The following is a 22,753-nucleotide window of genomic DNA, read 5'->3' as shown; positions in this document are numbered from 1 at the left end:
AATCAGTTCTGTGATACTCATCTACACAGAAACAAGCTGCAATCTCAGTTATGCTGGTGTAAATCTGGACAGACTCCACTGAAGAGAGTGGATTTCCACTCTGTTTACACCAGGGTAAGTGCAAGCAGCAGCTGACCGCTGGCAGGGAACCTCCTCCTTCCAGTGCAATGCATCACGATGCCCAGTTAACATCGGTGCAAACTGGAAGAGGAGGAGGCTTCTTCGTCCTGGAGAAGTGCTGCATAATTTATCCCACATAAAAATTATCCCACTATTTTTATCCCAGGAAGACCCAGCCAGTTTCCAACACTCCGTACCAAGACCCCGGTCTCTGATGTGGGGGTGGGCTGACGGAGACTTCAGCCCCAGCAAGTGGTGCCCGCAGGGTCCAGCCGAGCACAGCGCAGCCCCTGCTCCAAGGCAGCAGTGCTGCATCCGACTGACCATTTACATGCAGCCATGGGGCTAATGATCAGCGCAGATCTCAGCTGGGCAAAGGGTTAAGGAGCCTCTGGGCTGAGAGGTAAAGGACAAGGGGACAAAACCAGAGGCAAGCATTTTGGTCTGCTTCTCTCTGTGAAGACGGTAAATCAGAGAGGGTTAGAGCTTTCAGTCAAACACCACGGATGTCCTGAAGGATGACTCGCTGTCCCTCTCGACCAGCGGAGCTACCCTGTCTCTTGGGAAGTGGTGCCGCTTAGCTCAGCAAAGATCTAGCTCAGCATCTTGTGGCGGTCGAAAACTGTCTTCCTCTGCTCCTGCACCTGGCGCTTCCAGCGCTGCTGGGCCCCCTCCACCCTCTCCAGTACCGTGTTGGCTCTAGCGCCAGACGGGGTGGGGGCTGCAGCCAAGGAGCGAGCATCCTGCAATGGAAAGAAACGGTGAAAGAGATCAAGGCATGCCCAGCCTGAACACAGAAGGTGGCAGCTCAACTCTGGGAGAAATTTCAACTGAAAGAGCAATTCAAGGCTTGAGTTGTCCTGACAAAGAACTGCATTTTCAGAGCTCCTCAACACCAGCCTCCCAACCCCAGCTGGAAAGCTTGCTCTTGGGGACTGCCCATGGTAAAGTCACAGGCCCCAAATAAACAGTCCCCAGGAGAGGAACTGCACTAAGTCTAAGTCTCTGCTGGAAATCCACTGCTAGGAGTCTGCAAGGGGCCGCACTGCTAAAGCAAACTGCATCACCCCACTGAAATTGGGCCAACAATTTGCATCGTCCTCAGCACACTAGCTTACACAGTAGCTGCTCATCTGTTTCTCGGACGGTGCTGCAGGACTTCTGTTCAGCCCTGCTGTTCAGACTGCTCCAGACAACTGCATTTACACTGCAGTAATGTCAGAAGGCCCCTTGGACAGGGATCCATTGTGGCACACAAACACCATGGCAATCACAAGGCCTATCCCAAAGAGTTTACAGTCCAGCACATAGGAGTAAGGTAAACCTCACTTAGTATCAGGCACCTACAGTGTGCACCTAGATCTAAACCTGAATTATTGCTGTGGAGCAGTGGAGCAAAAGCATACTTTCAGGATACAATTCATCTCCTCCTACAGGACCTCCTTTTTTCAGCAGAGGGAGGTAATGGATAGACTGTGCACATCAGAGCAGCTACTCCTCACTTACATCAGCATACAAAAGAATTGGGCCAAACAGTCTATACTTACAACAAAGTATAAACAGGACAGTCTGATCCAGTGGTTTTCTCAGAGACTAGGAGAAGAGAGTATCTTCAAACGTTGCAGCTTCCCTTCTCAAAGTGTGACTGAGCTAATCACTAGCATCCAGAGTCACCAACTGCTAGGGAAGGCCTCCTCGTGAGCCTCCTCCCGAGCCTCCTCCCAGCAGCTGGGGGCCCGGAGCAGCAGCTGGGGCAATACTCGAGCACAGTACAGGGGCTCCACCAAGGGAAGGAACTCAGGTCCAGGAGAGAGCTCTGCCTAGCACTGCGCCCTGCTAAACTGCACATGTCTGAACTGAGAAAGCCACAGGGAAAGCTGTGTCACAGAGCCACACGCTGCATTAGCAGGCAGTGAGTCTCGGGCAGGCCTTGCCTCCCGCAAACAGAGCATGAGCTACAGATGGAATCAAGCATGACAGGTAATCACTGTGCGTGCAGCCACTCCACTCCTCCACACTAGCCATCAGCTCTGCCTCCAACACTTCCTCTCTGAGAGACCATCCCCATCTCAGTCTCCTGTATTTCCCTACAAGAGAAGGGAAGCCTCAGGAGAAGAAGAAAAGATTTACAAGTCAGGGCGCTCTTGTTCCAAAATCCCCCTTGGAATCAGGCCCGATTATTCCCCCTGAAGCACTGCCTCTCTCCCAAGGGGAAGAATGTTGTACGCTGGATGCTGAAACTGCATGAAGAGAGAGAGAGAGAGAGGGAGAGAGAGAGAGAAAGAGAGAGAGAGAGAGAGAGAGAGAGAAAGAGAGAGAGAGAGAGAGAGAGAGAGAGAGAGAGAGAGAGAGAGAGAGACAGGGGGTCTCTCTTTGCTGCTGGGTCCTAACCTTCTTGCGCAAGATATCATATGCCAATGTCCCTCAAAAAGATGGGATCTGAGTGAAATTCTGCTCTGGGGAGAAGCACAAGGAACAAGAGCCTAGATACAACAGGGCCAAGCTCCAGAGCAGGGTCAAACAACAGCACCTCAGAGGCCGCCCTTTTAAGCATCTAGAAGAGAGGCCAGCCCCATGTTCCAGCAAACAATCAAACCCATCCTTCCCTGGAAGCTCACCACCAAGTAACTACACCTAGGACACTGCACAAACAGGAACCATTTGACTTTTGGTTTCATCTAGACGGACATACCAAAATTCAGGCCACCTGGTAAAAAGCCACCCCCGGCCCAGAGGACAGGTCTCGTCTTGGGCTCGTAATCCAGAACTTGTACTTTGAATATTTCCTTGTGCTTCAGCATGATCTGCACAGATTTGAGTCTGAATGTTTACCTGTGGTAAGTGCCCAAAAAGCAACAGCGCTGGTCCCACACTGCATCAGAGGCAACAAGCCTGAGGTCACTCCGTTTCCCTGTCAGCCATTCTCTTCTCACCCTACCACCCTGTCTCCACCGTGACCGCAGCCTCCCCTGCATGCATCAGCAGCACAGTCTCACCTCATTCTCCTCCTCATTGTGCAGGGGCTGGGTATAAGCATCTGGCTTCCGGATCAGAGGGTCCACCAGCACAAGGAAAGCCATGTAAAGCAGCAGTGCCCCCACCACGGACAAGTAAATGATGATGATCACCTGCAGTTATGGACAGCACAGTGGAAAAGGATCAGTAGTGTAGATAAAAAGCACCACAGAGGCCAGGAAGCTCCCTTCACAGCTGCCTCTGATGTTTGGTCTCTTCTCTCATTCTAGTTTTGCTCACTAGAAAGTCTCTCGCACTTGCAGGAAGGCCGATGAGATGTAAGTGCCATCACTGCATAAACCGTGCTGATCTTCTCCACACCATGCCAATTTAGGACACGTGCTACATGTGAAAGGAGACCAACAAGATGGGTCCCCGGTCAGATGTGCTTGGCACTGTCACACATCCTCAGCAAGAAGACGGGGCTCCCGGGCAGCCTGCTCCTCGCTGCCAGGAGCCCTCCTGACTTGGACTTGGTGCCCGTGGCACTACCACCGTGTGCTAGCTGTGATAGTTTTATTTTCCTTTTCTGGGCTCTTCTCCAGCAACCTACCAGTCTAGCTGTGCCTGGGATTGCGTGGCATGGCAGGGAGAAGGAGCCAGCCACAGGGAACAGACCTGCAATTACCTTGATGGTGGTGGTGCTGCGCTCCTCATACTTGCATTCGCACAGCAGGCAGTAGGCCTCCACATCATTCCCTGGCACCGGCATTGGCTCCACAACATGCAGGCAGTTGCTGCAACACAAAAGAAACCAAAATCAGCAACAGGACAAGGTGAAACCAGTGCTCTGTGGAAGGATGCTGGGGTGACTTTTTCTGTGTCCCAGCTTTCCTGTCAGACTAATAATGCTGATCCAGTTTTAAGAGTTCCCCTCACAGCTCAGCTAGCTCAAAGTTCCTGGAACAGACTGTCCAAGCGCCTTCTGCAGGGATCCGGTCCAGGTGAAAGGGACTGGAGAGTACATCCTACATCTGCTGAGAGCTGTGACTTAAGAAATCATTCCTCCCAGATTCCTCAATCTCTGTTCAAAAAATGCCCCTCGCCTGGGTTGAACATCACCTACCAAAACAGCTTCCTCTGCAAATGCACAGGCAGGGAACTACTTGCTTAGCACCAGCTGGAAACTCCGAAGCATTGGCTTTCATGGACTGACCCTGACTCCTCAGGCTTCAACCCACAACTCACCAGTCCTTCTGTGACACATTCTTGTTGTAAATGTGCCCACTGATATTCCGGTACGGGGGACAGATGCACTTGCAGCGGATGTCCTCTGAGCTCTGCAGAAGCAGGAGGAGACGGCATTAGTGAGTGAACACGTGCGTACAGTTCTGCTGCGCTCTCCACCCACCCAGGGGTGTGGGAAAAAGCAAAACATTCTCTAAGAGAGAGAGGACTTAACACCATGTCTTTTCTTCCTGTGCTGCTTCTTTCACATCAGTAACTTCAGTTTTAAAATGTCTTGAGCACCTCTGCTCCAGACACCAGGTACTTTTCAAACAAATTTTAAAATGCAAACTCCAAACCACAGCAGAAGGTAGGGCAGAGGCCACTGTCCCACACATTTGCAGCTCTACATATGACAAATACACATCTGCTACAGCACTCCTTATCTTTGCAAACTTCCACAGAAAAACAGTTGCTTCTCTGCCATTTTTGTTTCTGTTGTACTACACACACGGTTTGGTGCTTGTGTCCAAAGCTCTTTGCTCACCTTGCTGGCTTGTGCTGGAGGAGAAAGGATGCAGCACAGCAGTGCTACCAGCAGCACGGAGCTCGCACACTTCCGGGTGCACTGGGCAAACATCGTGGAAGCCTGAAGAAACAAAAATTCACATCCAGGATACAGGACCTCTGCTGAACACAGCCAGAACGAGTTAGTTTGAGCTTTCTTTTTTGGCCCACTTGCCTCTATTTTGCCCAGGAAGTAGAAATTTATCCCTGAATCAAAGCTGATGCCAGTCAGAAACTCCTGGAAACACAGATCCCAAGAAACACTCCTATCAAAAAAGCTTCCACCACCTAGAGTCAACATCCAAACTACCAGAGTCCTGCAAAAAATACTGCTGACTTCCTTACCATTTGACTTCTGCAACTCCACATAACCTCCTGTTACTTTCTTACTACTGTGGAGCTCTGCAACAGGTATTTTGCTGCTGCCATTTTTGTCCAGTAAAAGATACAGAACCAGGAAAACCATGGACCAAGAGTGACGTAAAGAAGTACAGTGGGGCCTCACTGCTGTACTGTATAATAAATGTTAAATCATTCATCATCTGATACTCAAAGTTTTGCTTCTGATGGGGTCAGCATATTTTCCTCTCTCAGGAGCCATGAACTATGGCAAGGGGGTAGAATATTTACTGATTCCTAAACCTCTTTTAACCCAAGATACCTGTTCAGTAAAACCCTCATTTTTAAAAATTATTTCAAGTTGCTAGCTTGGTGAATTCATTACATGCCTTTTGCTACATATGCATAGATAAAGTTGTTTTGGAAACGTGTGTTTGCACAAATCTAAAAGAATATGAGTTCATTTTCTTTCCCACAAAAGGCAAAGTTAGTCTTAACAAGGCTGGCATTTGAAAGGGCAGCGCACTTGGAGACCAGAGGTACAGAAGGCCTCATGGTGCCACCGTGGGGAGAGCTCTGAAAAGCCACTTCAGCACAGCTTTACTCTGGGAAGGTAATTTACACCTTCATTAATCAGCTCCGTACCCCCCACACGTAATCCCATAGCTAACTCCAGGTACTTATACTCTATTACCTAACATAATTCCATTAGTATTTACATCACTGGAATATTCTATCATTGTTTGCTTTATTTTATGTCAACACTCTAAAAATTATGTAAGTAATTCTTCATTGATTTTATGGATTACAAACACCAAGTTCCTCTCTTCTTTATCTAAACAAAACACCAGCCACTTCTAACAAGCCAACCTGCCAAAACCCATCAAAATGCATTCCAGTCCTATCAGCTTATCACAGGATTTCTTAACCCTTTGCACCCCAGTTAGCAGAAACCTCCTCAAACAATGGCTCTTCCTTTGGAGACACCCTTGCACATCAGTGTGTTAGCTCTTCATCAAAAACGCTGGTTAATGCATGACTTATCTGAGCTGCACAGTGCACATTCCCCATTGTAAGTGTTTTTGGACTACTACTTGTGTGAATTTTAACTCAACAATGGAGCATGTACCTAGAATTTAGTTTTAGCCTGCTCAACTGAATTCAGATCATCCAAACAACTCATAACTGTCATTTTGACTAAAAACAAGGGAAAACACGTAATCTAGTATACCATGTTTACCAGCAACAAAATAAGAACTTGGAATGACACCTAGACAGAGTCCACCCATCTGTAAAAGACCAGTGGCCACACAAAGGGCAATTCACGTGTAGTTCTTTCCACGTTTGACAGCATACCTTCAAAGGGGCACTTGCACACATGCCTTAAAAATATTGTTTTCTAGACAATCAACCAAAGCTTACAGCAGCCGTCTGTCTAACAGCAGCTGTCTCTGGACCAAAACCCACCAGCGCGGTGAACGACAGTGGAGAGGGACTCAGGCGTGGTTAAGGTCTCGCAGGTCGCGACTGAGGAGCGTGGCAGCTCCCAGGGATGACACCCCCCAAGGAGGCCCACAGCACAACTGCACCCATCCGCCCTGTGCCCCTCCTCCCCAATAAACCTTTGACATCCCTGGAGCCCTTCGAAGACTAAACCTACGACGGCTCCGACACGTTGTCCAGCACCGCCCCAGCCCGGGATCTGTGCTCTAACCGCCCCCGACACCGACCCCCCGCACTGGGGCCGCCGGTCCCGCGCCAGGATCAGGCCCCTTCGCAAGGCGCGGGGCTTCCCCCGGCGCCGACCCCTCAATTCCCGCCGAAGGGCCGCAGATGCTCGGCCCTGCGGGGGTTTCCACAACCCAGCCCCACCTCGCTCCAGGGGCCCGGCCTCCCGGGATGCCTCCGGTAATCCGGGCCGCCGCCGCCGCCACCACCACCACCACAGGGGCCACAGGCCGCCGCCACCGGAGCGCCCCCATCCACCGAGCAACCGACCACCGGGCTCCCCCACAGCCCCGCCCCAGCGAGACCCCTCACGGCCCGGGCCCCTGCGGGCGGGAAACGACGGGAGAGCGGAGCAGGGAAGGGACCGGGCCAAGGCCGGCCCCGCCCGGCCCGACCTCCCCTCAGGCCGCCCCCGGCGCAGCCCCCACCGGCCCTTACCTGCGACGCGACGCTGGCGAGGAACGCTCGCCACGCCCAGCCCCGGCCCCTGCAGGCCCCACCCCCGCCCCAGTCCCTGCGCGCCCATTGGTTGCGGAGGGTGTCGCCCAGTGACAGGCAGTACCCGCGGCCAGTCGGAAGGCAGGTCGCCCCGCCGGGTCCTGAGGAGCGGGTCCGCACCCCTGCTCGCCCCTCAGAGCTGGGGCCGCCGGGCCGGCGGCACCCGGCGGGGGTCGGCAGTGGGAGTGCCCGGGCGGGATCCCTATCCCCGGGCGGTGTGAGGCGGACCAGGCCTAGGGCAGGTCCCGCCTGGCTCCCCCCTCGTCGGGCAGGCCAGGCCGCCCAGTCGTGGGGCTGAGCCCCGAGAGAGCCCCGTTCTCCCTCAGAGCAGCGGGCTCTGCCCGCCGGACCGGCTCCCTTCCGCGGGCCTTGCCCCGTTCGCACCGAAGGTGCTGCTGTGTGCACCAAAGGGGAAAACCTGGGCCACTGTGTGCCCCTGGTTATCTGTTTTTTGGCCATTGTACAGTTATAAATTATACTTGTGACCCTCCGGGCTGAAAGGCCGCGGGTCTGCTATCGGTCTCTTCCGTTAGACGCTGTGACCCATTTTCACTCATGGTGCTGAGAAGGATGTTCTGCTTTTCCAAGGCTGTCGGGTCTTGCATTTGCCCAAAGAGGACGTTCCTGAGATCTGGCGGTAGAACTCTCTTGGGTTTGCCCCATTTTCTGTGGCCGCAGCCTTAACTTCAGGTGTGCAGATAACCTTGGCCTTGGCCTTGGGTTGAATTGCTTCTCCTCTCGCTCCGGCATTTTGCTGATTTACCTGAGCTCTATGTCTGTGGTGCCGGATAAAGTCAGGGTGTAATTCTCTTTCAGGTAAAAAGCTTCCATTGATGGAAGGGGAAAAAAAAGAGACCCAAACCTTTGGTTTAACTTCGTGAAACCTTGCAGCTGGTGGCTGGAGTGGCTGTGCCTCGCCTGGGGTGGGCCTGGGCAGGGAAAGGCCTTTCCGGACCGTGTCTCTGTCTCATGATGGGGCTGCTCCGTGCAGCCCCGCAGCCCCGTCCTGCCTCGGTGGCGGGAACCTGTCTGCACTGACTGCTGTGTGGGGCCGTGACCCATCCTGGGAGGGGTGTTTCCAGTCCTGACAGTTTGCTTCTTTGATGAAAATAAAAATGAGAAGATTAAGATGAGATATATTCAGCCAGAAATATGTGTAAATCAGAGGGGAATGTCTGTCTGGCATAGATAGTTTTAACTTTTTAGAAGGAGTAAATTGATTGACACTGCCTGTTTTAGGGTTTCTACAATGTATAGGCTGTGGAGACTGCCAGCCTTTAAAATGTCCCACACTGCTCCATGCACCCAGGTATGGGAATTACTGATATAAAAGTGTTTTCTCGCCCCATTGCAGTAATGTGTAAAACCCTGATCCTGCCACGGCTGTGTTCTCTCCACACCCCGCTGGAATCTGTTACGGGACTGTGTCCTACGATCCGGACTGATCCAAGGAAATATTCCATGAGAATAATCCTGGGTATTAGATGCACAAGGGACTTCTAATTCCTTCCTCCTACTCCAGCGTTGCTGAGCGGAAGAACCTCTTTGGTGCTAACTCCCTGCTCTCACTTCAGAGCAGAACCTTAGGCCTGGCTGCAGGATGCTGTCAAAGTTGTGAAATGACTGAGTTTTCACAGGTTTAAAAGCCAGGTGCCCATGGGGATTTTATGTTACCAACTTTCCCAGCACAATTGACGAGGAGGTATTTTTACCTTCTCTGACATGCCTGTTGTCACAGCGATCTGTTTTTCTGTGTTCTTTTGCAGCGCAAAGGTACGTATCACTGCATTTTGTGAGGCTGGAGTAAGCCAGATAGACACCTGGAGGAAGCAGCCTGAGCTGGTGACAAGACGCTGAGCAATCCTCCTGGACTAAGTAAAGGAACGGCCCAGGCAGCTGAGACACCGAACGCAGGGATTAGGTTTTTTAGGTGAGTGCCTCAAAGACAGACCCACCAAATGCAAGATGAGCTTGAAAGTTGCATTTCAGTTTCAAGTCCCTTTTTCAGGAGACTGGTTTTCAGTTCCTTGGAAGGGAGGGTTAGCTGCATGTGCATTTCTTTTGTAGTGATGGGAGGGAGATCTCACACACAACACCCCCAGGAGACTTTTCTGTTCTCTTTCTTGCTGTCTTTCCCCCTGCCCAGCAGCCTTTTTGTCTATCCCAGGTAACGCAGACACGGCAGGCTCAGGTATCTTCTGGATGTCATCCCCATTGCTGTGTTTAAAGCCCCGCAGCAGTGGAAGAAGAGAGAGTTTAGCTGGAGGGAGCAGGATTTGCTGCTTTATTTCTCCCTACCTGTTGCTCAGCCTCATTCGTAAGCACACCGCTATACAGATCCAACAGATGTGGTCACGTTTCCTGAATTTCTTGGTGTGCTGAATGCAGGTCCCTTCAAAAATCTAACTCCAGTAGTGGGTCCTGAACCCTTAGAGATCTTGCCCTGAGTTCTGAGTTGTTTGGGTTGATGTTAGCCATTGAAACCGGCCTGCAGAGGTCTGTGACTTGCACAGTGGTCTGGCAAGAGGCTTTATTGTACTTTGGAGACCGCAGGATTAGCAATGACTTTGTGGGGCTGTTCATTCCCAGTTTCTGCCTCTCACTTTGTTGGCAGCAGACAGGTAAGAGAGGTGCCTGGGAGGAGCTTACCATAGGCAGTGTCCTGGGAGTAGAGGCCAAACACAATTCATCTGGCATGGAGGGAGAGGGAATCGGAGATCAGCATAGGAAACAAAGAAACACAAATATATAGAAGAGGGGAAATGCGTCAGGTGTCGTTGTTAACACCCTGAACTCTCCCCTTACTGATGTAATTAGTCCATACTGATATTCGTGGTGTCAGCTTTTGAAGGACAGGTGGCATTTTTGTTAACGTGACCAGCGGCTAAGGACACACAAGAACAGCTTGTCCTGGTTCTTTCTGGAAACGGGCGTTAGCGACTACACTGTAAACCTTCATCCGGCACAACGAAGAGGTCACATCAGCTGCCAGATATTTAAAGGGCAATTTATTTTGAATTGTAAACAAACAGATTGACTTGTAAATATCCCGGAGATACATCCTACCAATATCAAAGGCATCCTATAATTCAATGAGAAGACACTTCATTCTTCACCTGCAACACAATGACTTGGTCTTTGTATTAAGCATGAAATGAAATTTGCTCACAAAATGCTTTCAGAATTGTAAACTGACGAGAGGATGCAAGGGTGCTTGGGCATTGGGCCAGCCTCCTTGAGCTCCCTTCCTTGCGCGGGATGGTTGATTAGACCGAGGAATAGCAATTCTTCTCTCTTGCTGTCAGCTCCCTTACAACTCCAAGGAAGTGTCTTCTGGCGGCATGCCTCAGTTTCCTCAATCAAATGGTGCACAGGGTTTCTGTGAGGGTGACTGAAGAACTCGTGAGGGTCACAAGAACTGCTTGTGAGGGTGCATTAAGATCTCAACATGAAAGACCTGACAATCTTAAAAAGACGTGTAGAAGCCTCATAGGGATTTCTGAGCATATGTTAATGAACCAACATTGTCAATCACAGGCAGGAGCAGCTGGTGTGTGTGGGGGGGTTGACAGAAGATGTGGCTTTCCCAGCATGCTGGACTCTGATAACCCGGGAGATACAGTGTCAGCATGTGTCCTTTGGTCATGCATAGACAGGCTGGTGTTGTGAAGGACCCTCTGTCAAGCATGACCTCCCATGGGGTGAACGGGGTAGAGAACAACCATTAACGTAATAGCCATGAAAGGATAAATCTGGACCATGGAATTTGGTGTTCGGTCTCATGGCTCACAGCTGTGCAGCAATTGCTCACTCGCACCTTGAAGTGTGATGGTGAGGAGACTCGCAGCATTGGCAGCAGAGTGTCTCTGAAACAGCGAGGGGGAAACAACCCAGACATGGGTTGTCTCAAAGGACAACTTGTCCCAAAGGACTTGATTCATGCTTCTCCACCTTAGTGGCATTTAACCATTTCATAGGCTGCTTCTGTCCCTAGATTGGAAACCATTTCCAGTCTAAATATTAACAGTTTACAAACAGAACAGCCGAGGAGAGAGGCCTTGTCTGAGTTCACCTAGGCCTCTTGCAGTGCTAAGACTAGAAGAAAGAGCTGCTACACTCCCGGGTGGTGCTCTAGCCACTAGTCCACACTGCTTCCCTCTGTTTGAGTTCGGTGTGCTTTCTGAGGTAAAGAACAGAGGCCTTGTTAGAGGGAAAAGGGAATTCTCTGTGGCCAGAAGTATTTTTCAAGAGCCGATGCTCTGTTCTGGAGCCTGGGAGCCTGTGTGGTGACGCAGCCCTACTGTGAACCACACAGGAGCTTGAGAAGTAGCCTCATCTGCTGGACCTGCCATCTAAAGGGGTAGGGGAATGCGCTCTCATGGAGTTGGGTCATATAGAGACCTTGCAGAGCTAGACACATAACTGGTTTTCATCTTCTAAGACAACAGTGTAGACCACTGCCTACAGAGGTGGCGCGTACAGAACATTTGGGTGTATAGATGTCCATGAAGCATCAGTGACACCCTTCCTGCTATCCTCCCACTAATGTGTGTGTGATGTGGGGGAAGAGAGGAAGGAATAAAATCAGCCTGTGTGTGTTAGATCATGTTTGTGAGACTGAGTGGCTGCAGCCTCTGGTGACAGTCCTCTGCTGTTTGGTTGCTTTGCACCCATCTCTGCACTGCGCGGGCTTCCCTGTAAGTCTCCTCCTGACTTGGCAGAGAAACACTGCAGTTGGCAGCCTTTTCTGTGACACCTGGTTCAGCCAAAAAGAAGTTCCTCCAAGATTTTTGATGGAATGGCATGAAATACTGGAGCATTTAGGCCTAAGCGTATTATTGGCATCAAGCCTGCTGTGGGTCAGTTTTACCTTCTAAGGTCATGCTCCTGCTGGCCTGCAGTCATCCTAGCCCGCCTCACACTGTGATCTACTCCTGTAAACTTCATCAGCTAAGAGCTGTTGAGCTGGGCTGGTAGTCCCAGATCCCTCCTTCAGGTTCAGAGTTGGGGAAAATACATCACGTGGGACCAAGGAAGTCTTTCCTGCCAGAGGTCATTGCTTTGGGGGCAGTTCAAAACCAAGTCCCCATGGTTTGGAAGAGTTGCTTGGTGCTGTTTTGGGAGCAGCAGTACTGGACCAGGTGTCTCAGCCCTCTTCCAACTTACACAATTGGGGTTTTGTTTCCCTAAAAATTCCCAAGTCTCAAGTGGATAAGGGATTTGTCATCTCCTGACCTGCCATGCTGAGCCGCTGCTAAACAGCTGCTTTGTTTTGGAAAGGGTAGAGTGATTCTGTGGAGAGCCCTCGGCAGGATGAATTGCCAGTGTGTGAAAGGGCTGTCGTTATAGGATCCCATCTGTATTTGGCTCCCTTGGAGCAGTGTGCTCTCCAGAATTGTTGGTAGGAACTTGGAGAAATGATTCAGTTGCGTTTGGAGGAGGTAATTTTCAGTGTAAGTAAGTAAAGCGTATGATCAGTTTCTCTGGCAAATAAGAAAATGCAAAAATGTTAATAAGTGGGCAAGTTCCCTCAGTACAACTCAAACACTGTGCCTTCTTACCTGTGCCATCGCCTTTAATTTGGGAGTCCCCAGATGGGCCATCCCTATGTATCCATCAATGCGGATGGGAGTTTTGCCTCTCACTTCAGGGCTGAGCCTCCAGGAGGAGGGCAATAGAGGCTCCAGCTACAGTAGCTTGTCATCTTCTGTGTGGAGAAGCACTAGAGAGGGCTGAGAGGGTTTGTGAGTGGGTTTTGCAGCTCTTGGAAAAGGGACAGGGAGTGATCATGAGCCTTTTATTTCTATATTACTTAGAGGAATTAAAACGTAAGCCAGAAAAGCAAGTACTGACATGCAGGTGGGAAGCTCCTGAAGTCTCCCCATATTACACTGATCACTTTAATACAAGTGCATAAGTACATCTATATGGTATCACATTAGAGCATCTAGCCAAACAGCCTACTTCTCTCTTTGTGTGATAGCGATGCGCAGGGCAGGGTACAGGAGCCGTGCTAGTGTACAAGGATTCACTCCCTGATTTGCCTCACAGGTGTGTCTGTCTCTGTCTTAGGAACTTCCTAAACCAAAGATTATGGGCTCATTTTAATATTTAATAGCTGCTTGATGAACTTTCCTCAGGGAATAGGAGTGTAGGTCTAATCCACTGTTGTTGCTGCAGCTTTTGTTATCAGCTGTAGTGGAGTACATATATTTATGATCAATTATACTGACATATTGCAGTCACATGTTGTCTTCGGCAGTCACCCCAGCTGTGCTGAAATTAACCCAAACTGTTGCCTTTCCAGCTGGGGGACTTCTGCCCATGAGGGATTGCCTATGGTGTGGGATTTCCCTGTACGTGATCTTTTTGGGTCAGACTTGCTCCCCAGAAGGCAGTGACGCTTTTGCTAGAAAATATTCCATCCTATCTAAATTAAACTTTTTGTTGCTAATCTTGGAGGTAACAAGATAGTGGGGTGGCAGGCAGTGCTCTCATCACACATGGAGGTTGTATTAAAAATAGACTTTAAAAAATAATTTCTTGGGCCCTTTTAAAATGATCCTGGACCTTTGTCAAGAGGACTCCATGCTTTTCCTCCCCCAGCATTCCTCTCTCCTTGGAATCCTGCTTCCCTTACATCTATTCAGTTAGCCTTGCTTGCTGCCGTGGATATTATTTCTCATATTATATTTCACCTTCCCCCTCTCCATGTTCCACTGCGGCCACTGAACAGGACAATCCCTCGTCCCAGTCTCAGCAGGATGGGAGGGGATGATGTTGCTGACAGAAGACTATACGAGGCAATTAACAGCTTTTACCAGCAAGTAGACACTGATTGGAAAGCAGGTGATTCTGGACTCGTCAAAGAGCCATTCCCTACTTGTCAAAGAGCCTTCTGCTTGGAAGGGAAGACAAAAGAGGGCCTGGGCACAGAAGCAGCTCTGCACTACTGCTGTGGTGGCTTTCTGCTTGGTCAGAATGTTTTCAAGAGTAGGTTCCAAGTGATATTTTTTGACAGGAGTGGCCTGTGCAAATGTGACACACCACCACTGAATGCTCCCACCTCACTGAGACCTGCACAGGATTGTTCTGGGCTTCTGGCTCTGTGTAACAAATGGCCCCGTGAGCAGTAGGAGTGAGCCAAAAGTGGTGTTTCCCTCCATTGCTCTTTTGGGCTCAGTGGCAAAGGGGTGTGTAATGCAGAGCCAGATTCAGCCTCTGGCTGTAGGAGTAAAGAATGTCTGTGGAGGGAGGTAGTAGTCCTTTCGATAGAAACATGGGTGATCTGCACTGCTGGGACTTGCAAACCACTGACAGCAGCCTTTGTGCAGAGAGAGAGGGATGGGGGCTGCTGTGCCAGAAGGTGTTTGGTGCAACACTGGAAGATACTGGTAGGTTACTGGAAGGTGCTGGTAGGTAGGTGGTGGTATCCTGCTTCAGAACGCACTGGCAGTAATGGAAAGGCTGACACCAAGGCCAGTGAGTGTGGCACCAGGCATCCCAATCATCTCCTGAACCTTGCCATCAGCTCAGCATAGTCTACTGCAGGGATGTGAGGTCTCTGCTGGAGCCTTGCTGCAGGCGTTGGAGCGGCGGGAACCTGTGCTCCTGAGGTACCAGGAGAGCTGGAGAAATGCCCAGAGCCAGTCTGCTCTGGAAGGAGCTCTGGATTGATTAGTCATCCACCAGACTGCCCCAGCCTTGCAGGTGCAGGCCTCTACTGCCTGGTGCTGTGTTGTTTACTTATCACTAACTCCCTCCAAAGGTATGCCCTAGCCTAGCAATATCTAGTGGGTGGCAGTGTACATCTCCTGTTCCTCTCCCAGTTGGCCCTATTTATAGATTTCAAATGTTGGCAGGTAGGACAAGTGAGACATCTGAAGTATGAGGGACTGTCACCGAGAAGGCGGGGATATTTATCTGAGTTGATGAAACTTCTTGTCATTGCACAGTATTAGGAACTCTGGACGTGTTGTGGATCATCATTTCCAGGGTGTTTGTGGGCTTGTTATTCAGGACAGAGCAAACAAAACATTGTTAGAGTGGGAAGAGGGATTTCTACCTGAATAAATTATACCCAGTTATCACCACCTGGATGGCAGTCACACGCCAGGAACTTTCCCCTGAGGGCTACGATAACAGGTATTTTCCAACCTTAATGATTCTGTGATTCTGTGAACATCTCTCCCTTTCTAGTTCAACAATCTGATCTCCCAGAGCTGTATCGTTTGTCTTTTCCATGCACATAGTGCAAGCTGAGGGAAAGCCCATTCAGCTGCATGTCAGATGGGCTGAAATCTCTTCCTGGTGATTTAAAGCCAGTGGAGAGTGTCTCCATTATTGCCTCCATTACTTCTTTTGTCTTATCTACAGAAAGCTACTGCTGGTGATGTGCAGCTGCACAGCAGGAACCTTTGCTGCTTGCTGTTCAGTGTTTGGTTCCTCCAAACTTTTGGAGGAGGGCCCTCTGTGCTGTGAGACCTCCTCAGATCTCTATAGGTCTTCTACCTCAAGCACAACAGAAATAGGGAAAATTCTCCTGAAAACTGATCTTGCTGTGATGAGCAGATTTCACAGTCCCTTCCCAGTCTTGATGACTGACTCCTTGTTGGGGAATACTCATGACTGGTAATACAGGGATGGCCAGATAGTCCATAGGAGTAGCGGCCAGGTCTGCAGGGTGTCCTGCAGGGATTACCATTGCGTTCACAATAACCAGCTTGTACTGGTGCAGAGAGCTGCGATCCTGTAAAACCATTGCCATTTTTTCTGCTTGCTCCATGACAGAGCTCTAGCCTGCCAAAAGTACCTTAGCAGGTACAGCTCTAGAAAAGTTCAGGCTTGGACTGGAGACTTCCAAAGTTCCTTCCCTTCTGTGATTCTGTGTTTTATGACATAGACTTGATTTGAGGCATTGCACAGGGACCAGTGACCAGTGTAACACCACTCTGTAGATGTCTTTTCCAGAAGGGATTTATTTAAAACCCAAACCAGCTAATACTTAAGTGCCACTGCAGACTCATCTCCTGTTTGCCCAAAAGCAATCTCATACCACTCATGCCAGACAGTGGCAAGGCAGGCACACACACCTTGAACACTCGCAACCCAGGCAACCTGCAGCCCAGTTGGCCCCAAACAGTGCTACCATCACAGCTGCCAATGACAGCCCAGCTACTTCTGCTGGCTGAAGCTGTTCTCTTGCTCCCCAAGACCCAGGAGGCTTCTACCACAATTCAGAGACTCAGGGCTGGAGCAACAAAGCAGCTGGAAAAGAAAAGGACTTCATTTCACTGCTTTTTCTTCTCCTTTGAAAAATATTTCAGTGCAGATGCTGAGTACCTTTTAATTCACATTAATTTGCCTGTGTGTGCCAATTCTTCCAAAGTCAGTGCCTTTTTGGGGGTCCTTAGGTCTCTCTGCAGGGCTGAAGAGCTAGATTCTGTGTGTGTACAGTCCTGTTCTGGGGCAGAGTAATGAATTTATTCACCCTTCTCAAAGGGCTGGTGAAATACCTTGGTGGTGCTCACTCATCTGAGCATGACCAGGAGCTGTAAGGAGCTAGTTGACAGGACGTTAATGGCAGCACTAGTTTGTACTCTGAAGAGGCCAGAGAAACATGGCACCAGGTCAAACCAGGGATCCATGTCCTCCAGGATCTCGCCTCTCCCAGTACCCAGAGTTGTGGCCATCATTCTGCATGCTCCTGGAGGAGAGGCTGCCCTGACTGCCAAGCTCTTCTCTTTTCTTGGGCCAGTCCTGCAGGGCAGTAGTCCCCACCCACCCATTAGTCCCAGCCCCTTGGAGGTCCTGTTCAGATCACCCTCTGTGTGCCATCCAAACAGGCTGCCAAAAGCTGCAGTCGCACGTATGAAGATTGAGAGCAGTGCCAAGGAGTGCTGCAGCAGGGAAGGTGGGTTCATGCTTCCCCTGAGACCTTCTTTTCTGAGCGTGGTAAAGCTGAAAGCTCAAATGGGCTCTCAGACCTGACTGGACAGTGGATGGCTGCAGTAGGAACCATCTTCATAAAAGTTAATTGAGCTTATGTGATCCAGAGTGTTGAAGGGACAGTGTACACTTAGCGTTTTATCCTGAATTGCTCTCTTGCAGAGGAACGTTTCACTTACCAGAAAATCAGACCTTCTTCTTTGTGTGCTAGCTTAGGCACTGGCAGCTGAGCCTGCTGAGACAGCAGATGCAGAGACAGTGGTTAGTGCTTCAACCAAGCTCAGCTTTCCTTGTCCAAATGTGAGGCCATAACAGTGGTGATGGGCAGGCAGAGGGAAAGGGCTCTAAGGAAGCAGCAGGGAGAGCGTGTGTGTGCCCCTTCTCCATAGCCTTCTCCCACTGCAAAGGTGTTTATCCTAATGACAAGTGCTGTGGTCCTTTCATAACTGCTGCATTAGCAGAGGATCAAGTAGCACTTAATGGGAGCAGTCTCCCTCATGAAGTATGATTGAAAAGGTCACCGAGGTGGAAGGGAAAATATTTGCAGCAGGCTGACATAAGCCTTGGCTTCTGATTGACAACAGGTGTGTATTTTATGAGCTGCCCTCCCCATCCAGCATTTTTGCTGCCCCCCGCTCCTTCCACGTATTGGCTCAAAGTTTTGCAGCGGCGCCATGGAGCATCTGCTGAGCTCAGTGGGTGGCAGACAGGGGGAATACAGCCTGGCTGCAGAATTCAGGGAAAAGGTGATTTGAGGCCAAGTGTTGGCTTCTGAATTAGCAAAAGCAAGGGAGTCAGGCGAGGTGTAAACAAAGCTTCCTTGAAAAATGCTGCAAGCTGAAATGGTAGGTTGACCATGGCTGGGCTCTTCACTTTAATGGCACAATAAATAGTTTTATTGCTCAAGGCTACTGGGTTTGCTGGGTTTTGTCTCTCCCTTCTGCTGGCCCTACGGTGGGTTTGCTGAAATGAGGTTGCTGGGTCTCAGCCAACCTACGTTTTTAACACCCCCAGTTTGTCCAAGCCAGCTGAAATCTTACTACTGCCCCTGGCAAGTCTGTCCCTGAAGTTACGGACACATATTGATTGCTTTGCGTGTCTTCTCACCCTACTCTCTTGCTGCTTTTGGTGTCCCATCTGTCTTATATGGTTTCATTTAGGAGAATGCAGGGTATTCAATCCAGGCCAAGCTGCTGATGACAAGCTAATTAAAGATCTAGCAAGAGAAGAGTAGCCTAATGAGGGAGAAATGGGAGGAAGGGCAGTTGCCAGGACTGTGCTGTGACACTCTCGCTTAGTGGAGCTAATTGTATGTTGTAATTGATGGTTCAAGGGAGCTATTCACCACACAGGCTGTAGGGCAGAGTCACAAAGACCTCTTCTGATGGTGTGTTCTGAAAGGCTGTGATGGGATAACAACTTCCCAGGTCCAGTTCTTCCTCTACGGTGCCAAGTAAATAACTGTAACATGGAGTTGTGCTGTCTTACACTGTTGTAATAGGTGATCTGGAAAGTATGCTATGACTGTGTCAGGGGAGACAAAAAGCCTAGAGCAGGAATGACATCTTCTCGGGACTACGAGTGGTCATGCTGAAGGTCATGTCCTACCCAGCAGCCTTGATCAGGAGCCAGTTCACCTTCCTGCAGTGTACAGTGCACAGGGAACAATGGTCAGCATGAAAGGGAGGTGGATTCTGGCACTGGCCGGAATAGATGCTCTGCTGGAGCATTTCATTAGGAACATGTGTGCTGGGAACTTGCGGAGTAACGTGGGGTTGGCCCAGGCCATACTCACAGGGAGTGAGCAGCAAATGGCCAAGTTACAGCAGCGTGCTGGCGATGAGGTTGCTGACAGAGCTGCATAGCAGGACACTGGTCTCAGTGCCCCACCCTTTGTCTGCTTCTCCCACTTCATCCAAATTAGTCAAAGCAAGGCACTTCTTCACCTCTGGGGGATGCTGGAGTGTGAGGAAAAGCTGATTTATGAGTACAAAGAGACTTACTTGGTTTTGCTTCCTGTTTCCATGATAAATTTCCTTTCTGAATGGTGGCACCAATATTCCTTTGATTCACAACCAAATTAGTCAGTGCATCTCGCCAAACATGGAGAAATGAAACAGAGAGCCTCCGGATGCTCTCTGTAGCTCTGAAAGGGACTGCGGACTGGAGAATGGTCATGTCAGGTCCTGTGTGTTTTGTCCTAAAGTCTGGGGAAAGATTTTTCCAGTAGTTGCTTCAGAACTGCTCATTTCTCATGTTAAACCATGCAATAGCTCTGTGTTTTCCATCTCCTCAGGAAATACTCTGGGGATTCATGGTCCAGCAAAATGGTCTTAACCAAAAGGCACGGTACAAGTACTGTTGTTATTGTAGAGGTTGTGTTTGGCACAGGCCTCTGCCAGGGAGATCTATTTGCAGAGAGACCTCCTGCCCTTGCAGCCAAGTGCCCAGGGGTGTCAGTAGATGCATACAGCCACATTCACACTGTCCTCCCTGCCACTGTGACCTCTCCTCACAGCTTCTAAAATTCCTCTCACCAGGGTGGTTATTTCCTTATTATTAACACCTGCTTGGACAGGCAGATGTGCTGACCACTTACAAAGCCACTAGGACTGAAAGCTTTTATGCATAACTATATCAAGAGGTGTTAAAAGTGGCCATGTGTAATTTATAGTCTGCAGCAGGAGACTCAGCCCACTAGACACAGCATGCTGGAGCATTAGCTCTGCTGTCAGCTCAATTGTCAGCTGGATGCCGAAGGAGGTGGAGTGGATACTCTTTGGGTTACAGCTCTCCACATTCTTGATCGCAAATCAGCAGAGTCATGAACCCTAAGACAACTGTTGTGATTCTTAGGCCCTGAAGCACTCAGCAGGTCCCAATAAAATGCTCTCACACAGACATGTACACAAATGCATGTGTGTACAATAAATGTACACACATGTATTTTTAGATGTAAAATGTGTGTACACACATGTACACACCAAATGAAGGAAGAGTCGTAACTACAACTGACAGAGGAGAAGACAGACACATAGAAGTGGTATTTCTGTCTGGATGAAATACCAATCTGTGATTTCTACCTAAAGGCTGTGGAGGTCTTGCTAGCAGGTAAGAATTGGGACCTCCTATTCTAAGGGCTTCACTGGCAGGGATGTTGGTAGCACTCAAAGCTTCTGTAATGCTGCCTTGTTAGTTCAGATGAGTGCACTGGCTTACTTAAATCTTTCTCCATTGCCCTAATGTTGGCCCAATATGTGGGTGCCCAATCGTGCAGTGCACAAAGTTCACTGTAGTTTGGCTATTGAAAGAGACTGCCCAAGGATAGGGACAACAAATTGCCAAAATAACTGTACAGCAAGTCACTCCCAACTGGTATTTATTGCAGCCAAGAGTTTCTGAGTTCAGTTTCTCCTGGCCATTTGTCCTCCTAGACTTCATTCCTGACCTTAGAAAATACCTCTGAATTTGAGGGGCAGAAAGCTGTGTCACAGAGTTCCCATTATGAAATAAATAAATCTCTGTTAACTCTGTCAGACACTCCACCTCATTATTCCAACTAGGAGGCTGTGATAGCCAGATCTGATGGTTAAAAACCTCCTGATATTCCTCTTTATGGTCAGTTATTTCCATTTGTCCTTCTGTCACCTTGTCCTCTCTTTTGGTATTTACCTTTGTCAGGTATTTAATATTTTTTTCCCCCATCATCTGTCTTTTGTTGGTTTGAACAAACTAACCTTATTCACTCTTTTTTAATACACCTTGCCCTCCGCTACCTTGACCAGCCCATGAAGCCATCTCCATACATCTTCCTACTTGAGCAAATCATTCTTGAATATGGACAAACAGCAGTGTTCCCTGTGTTCTGGTGGAGGCCTCAAAAGCTATATCAAAAGCTGGCACTGATATTTTTCTAACAGCACTACTTTATCAGCTTGTGCTGGAATTGCACTTGGAGTTTTCCATCCGCTGCTCTCGTGGTAATTTCCATTCCTGTATACTCTGTTCTCAAGTCAGCTTTGTCATCGCTATTGCCATCATTATTATTTAAAACTGAGGCTTCACACATTCTCACCCTCTCAACACTGCAGAGTCAACCCACTTCATCTTCCTTTTTTTGTCTGGATTTCTTCATTGTTTGTTTGAAAGAATTTGTACAATCCTACCTAGGTTGATATTTGTCAATTCTTACTTGATCAAGCACATCTTGATTTGAAAACATACCAGGTTGGAAAAGGCATAAAACCTAGTAAAACATCCTTTCTCAAACTCATCAGGACAAAAAACCTGACAGAATCTGTAGGTGTGAAGAAGGTCTGAAAGTAGTACACTGGGAAATTAAGGCCATAGCATAAAAAATCCCAATGTTTTGTTTACATCTGTGTTCAGTGTGGAGGTCCCTACACATGGGTCTCTCATTTGTGAGTGTCTGCACTGGAATGTGTCTCAGACTGAAGTCTCAGAAAGCTATGGAACATATAGATGAAATGAAACCAAGAGATTTCAAGGATCAGATAGATGAAAATCTGCCCCAAAGTAGGGATGAAATAGCTGAACTACTATCTTACACTTAAAATTGATTTTGTACCATGACAAAGACTTGAGGATTAGAGTCAGGGCCCTCAGTGTAGTAATAGGCCATAATGGCCCTGGCAGGAGTGGCATTTTCATACCACCTATGTAAGGTCAAAGGAACCTGATCACTCAAGGTCTCTTCCTCACAAATTTACTCCTTTAATAAGCTAGGACTTTCCAGTTATTAATAATAACTGATATCAGACTGCAGCATGTCAGCAATTATTCACAGAGCCTTAATGACAGACTTCATGGCAAGCAAAACCATTAGAAGAGAAATGTTGCCAGGAATCCTAAATCCCTGACTCTGGCATGCTGAGGTTTGTTTGGAAGCTTCCACCCCAACCTGCCTTATGGGGAACAGTTTGTCAAGGTGTTTTTTTAACTCTCAAAATTTCTCTTTTGTGCAGTACTTGCCCTTCTTTCTTCATGGTCATGCCTTTGCTGATATGCACTGTCACTCCACCTTCATCTTGATCTCTGTTGTATTCATGCTTGCTATCTCCTTTTAGCCCTTTATCCATTTCCACAGTTTTTAACAAAGCAAGTTCCTTCAGTTTTGCCCTAGTACTTGTACGCAGAAACTTCATTTGACCATCTCATGTTTACTGACTAAAATTAGCACAATAATTCTACTTGCTATAAATACTATTTTGACAAATTTCATTAACTTCAGTTTTACTTTTCCTCCTTCTCCATCTTTTTACCCACTGATGCCTTTATCCTTCACTTTGTCCTTTTCTTTGCTAGACTTTCCATATTCTGAGTCAAACCTCGCACTCAAAGAATGACCACT

The 22,753-nt window shown here is 48.8% G+C and overlaps 1 protein-coding gene across 1 annotated transcript; it reads right to left on the bottom strand.

Moving 5' to 3' along the window:
* Nucleotides 1-425: 425 nt before the first annotated feature.
* Nucleotides 426-22,481, bottom strand: TMEM9 (transmembrane protein 9). Its single transcript, XM_059830995.1, is given in 7 exon segments — nucleotides 426-863; nucleotides 3,117-3,248; nucleotides 3,764-3,872; nucleotides 4,324-4,415; nucleotides 4,850-5,118; nucleotides 5,121-5,157; nucleotides 22,371-22,481. Coding segments are annotated over 7 exon segments (900 nt in total). The 3' UTR covers nucleotides 426-713.
* Nucleotides 22,482-22,753: the final 272 nt, after the last annotated feature.

This window comes from Gavia stellata, chromosome 30 (assembly GCF_030936135.1).
Source record: "Gavia stellata isolate bGavSte3 chromosome 30, bGavSte3.hap2, whole genome shotgun sequence".
NCBI lineage: Eukaryota > Metazoa > Chordata > Aves > Gaviiformes > Gaviidae > Gavia > Gavia stellata.
The sequence above is the reverse complement of the archived record's forward strand: the minus strand, read 5'-3'. Positions and strand labels throughout refer to the sequence as shown.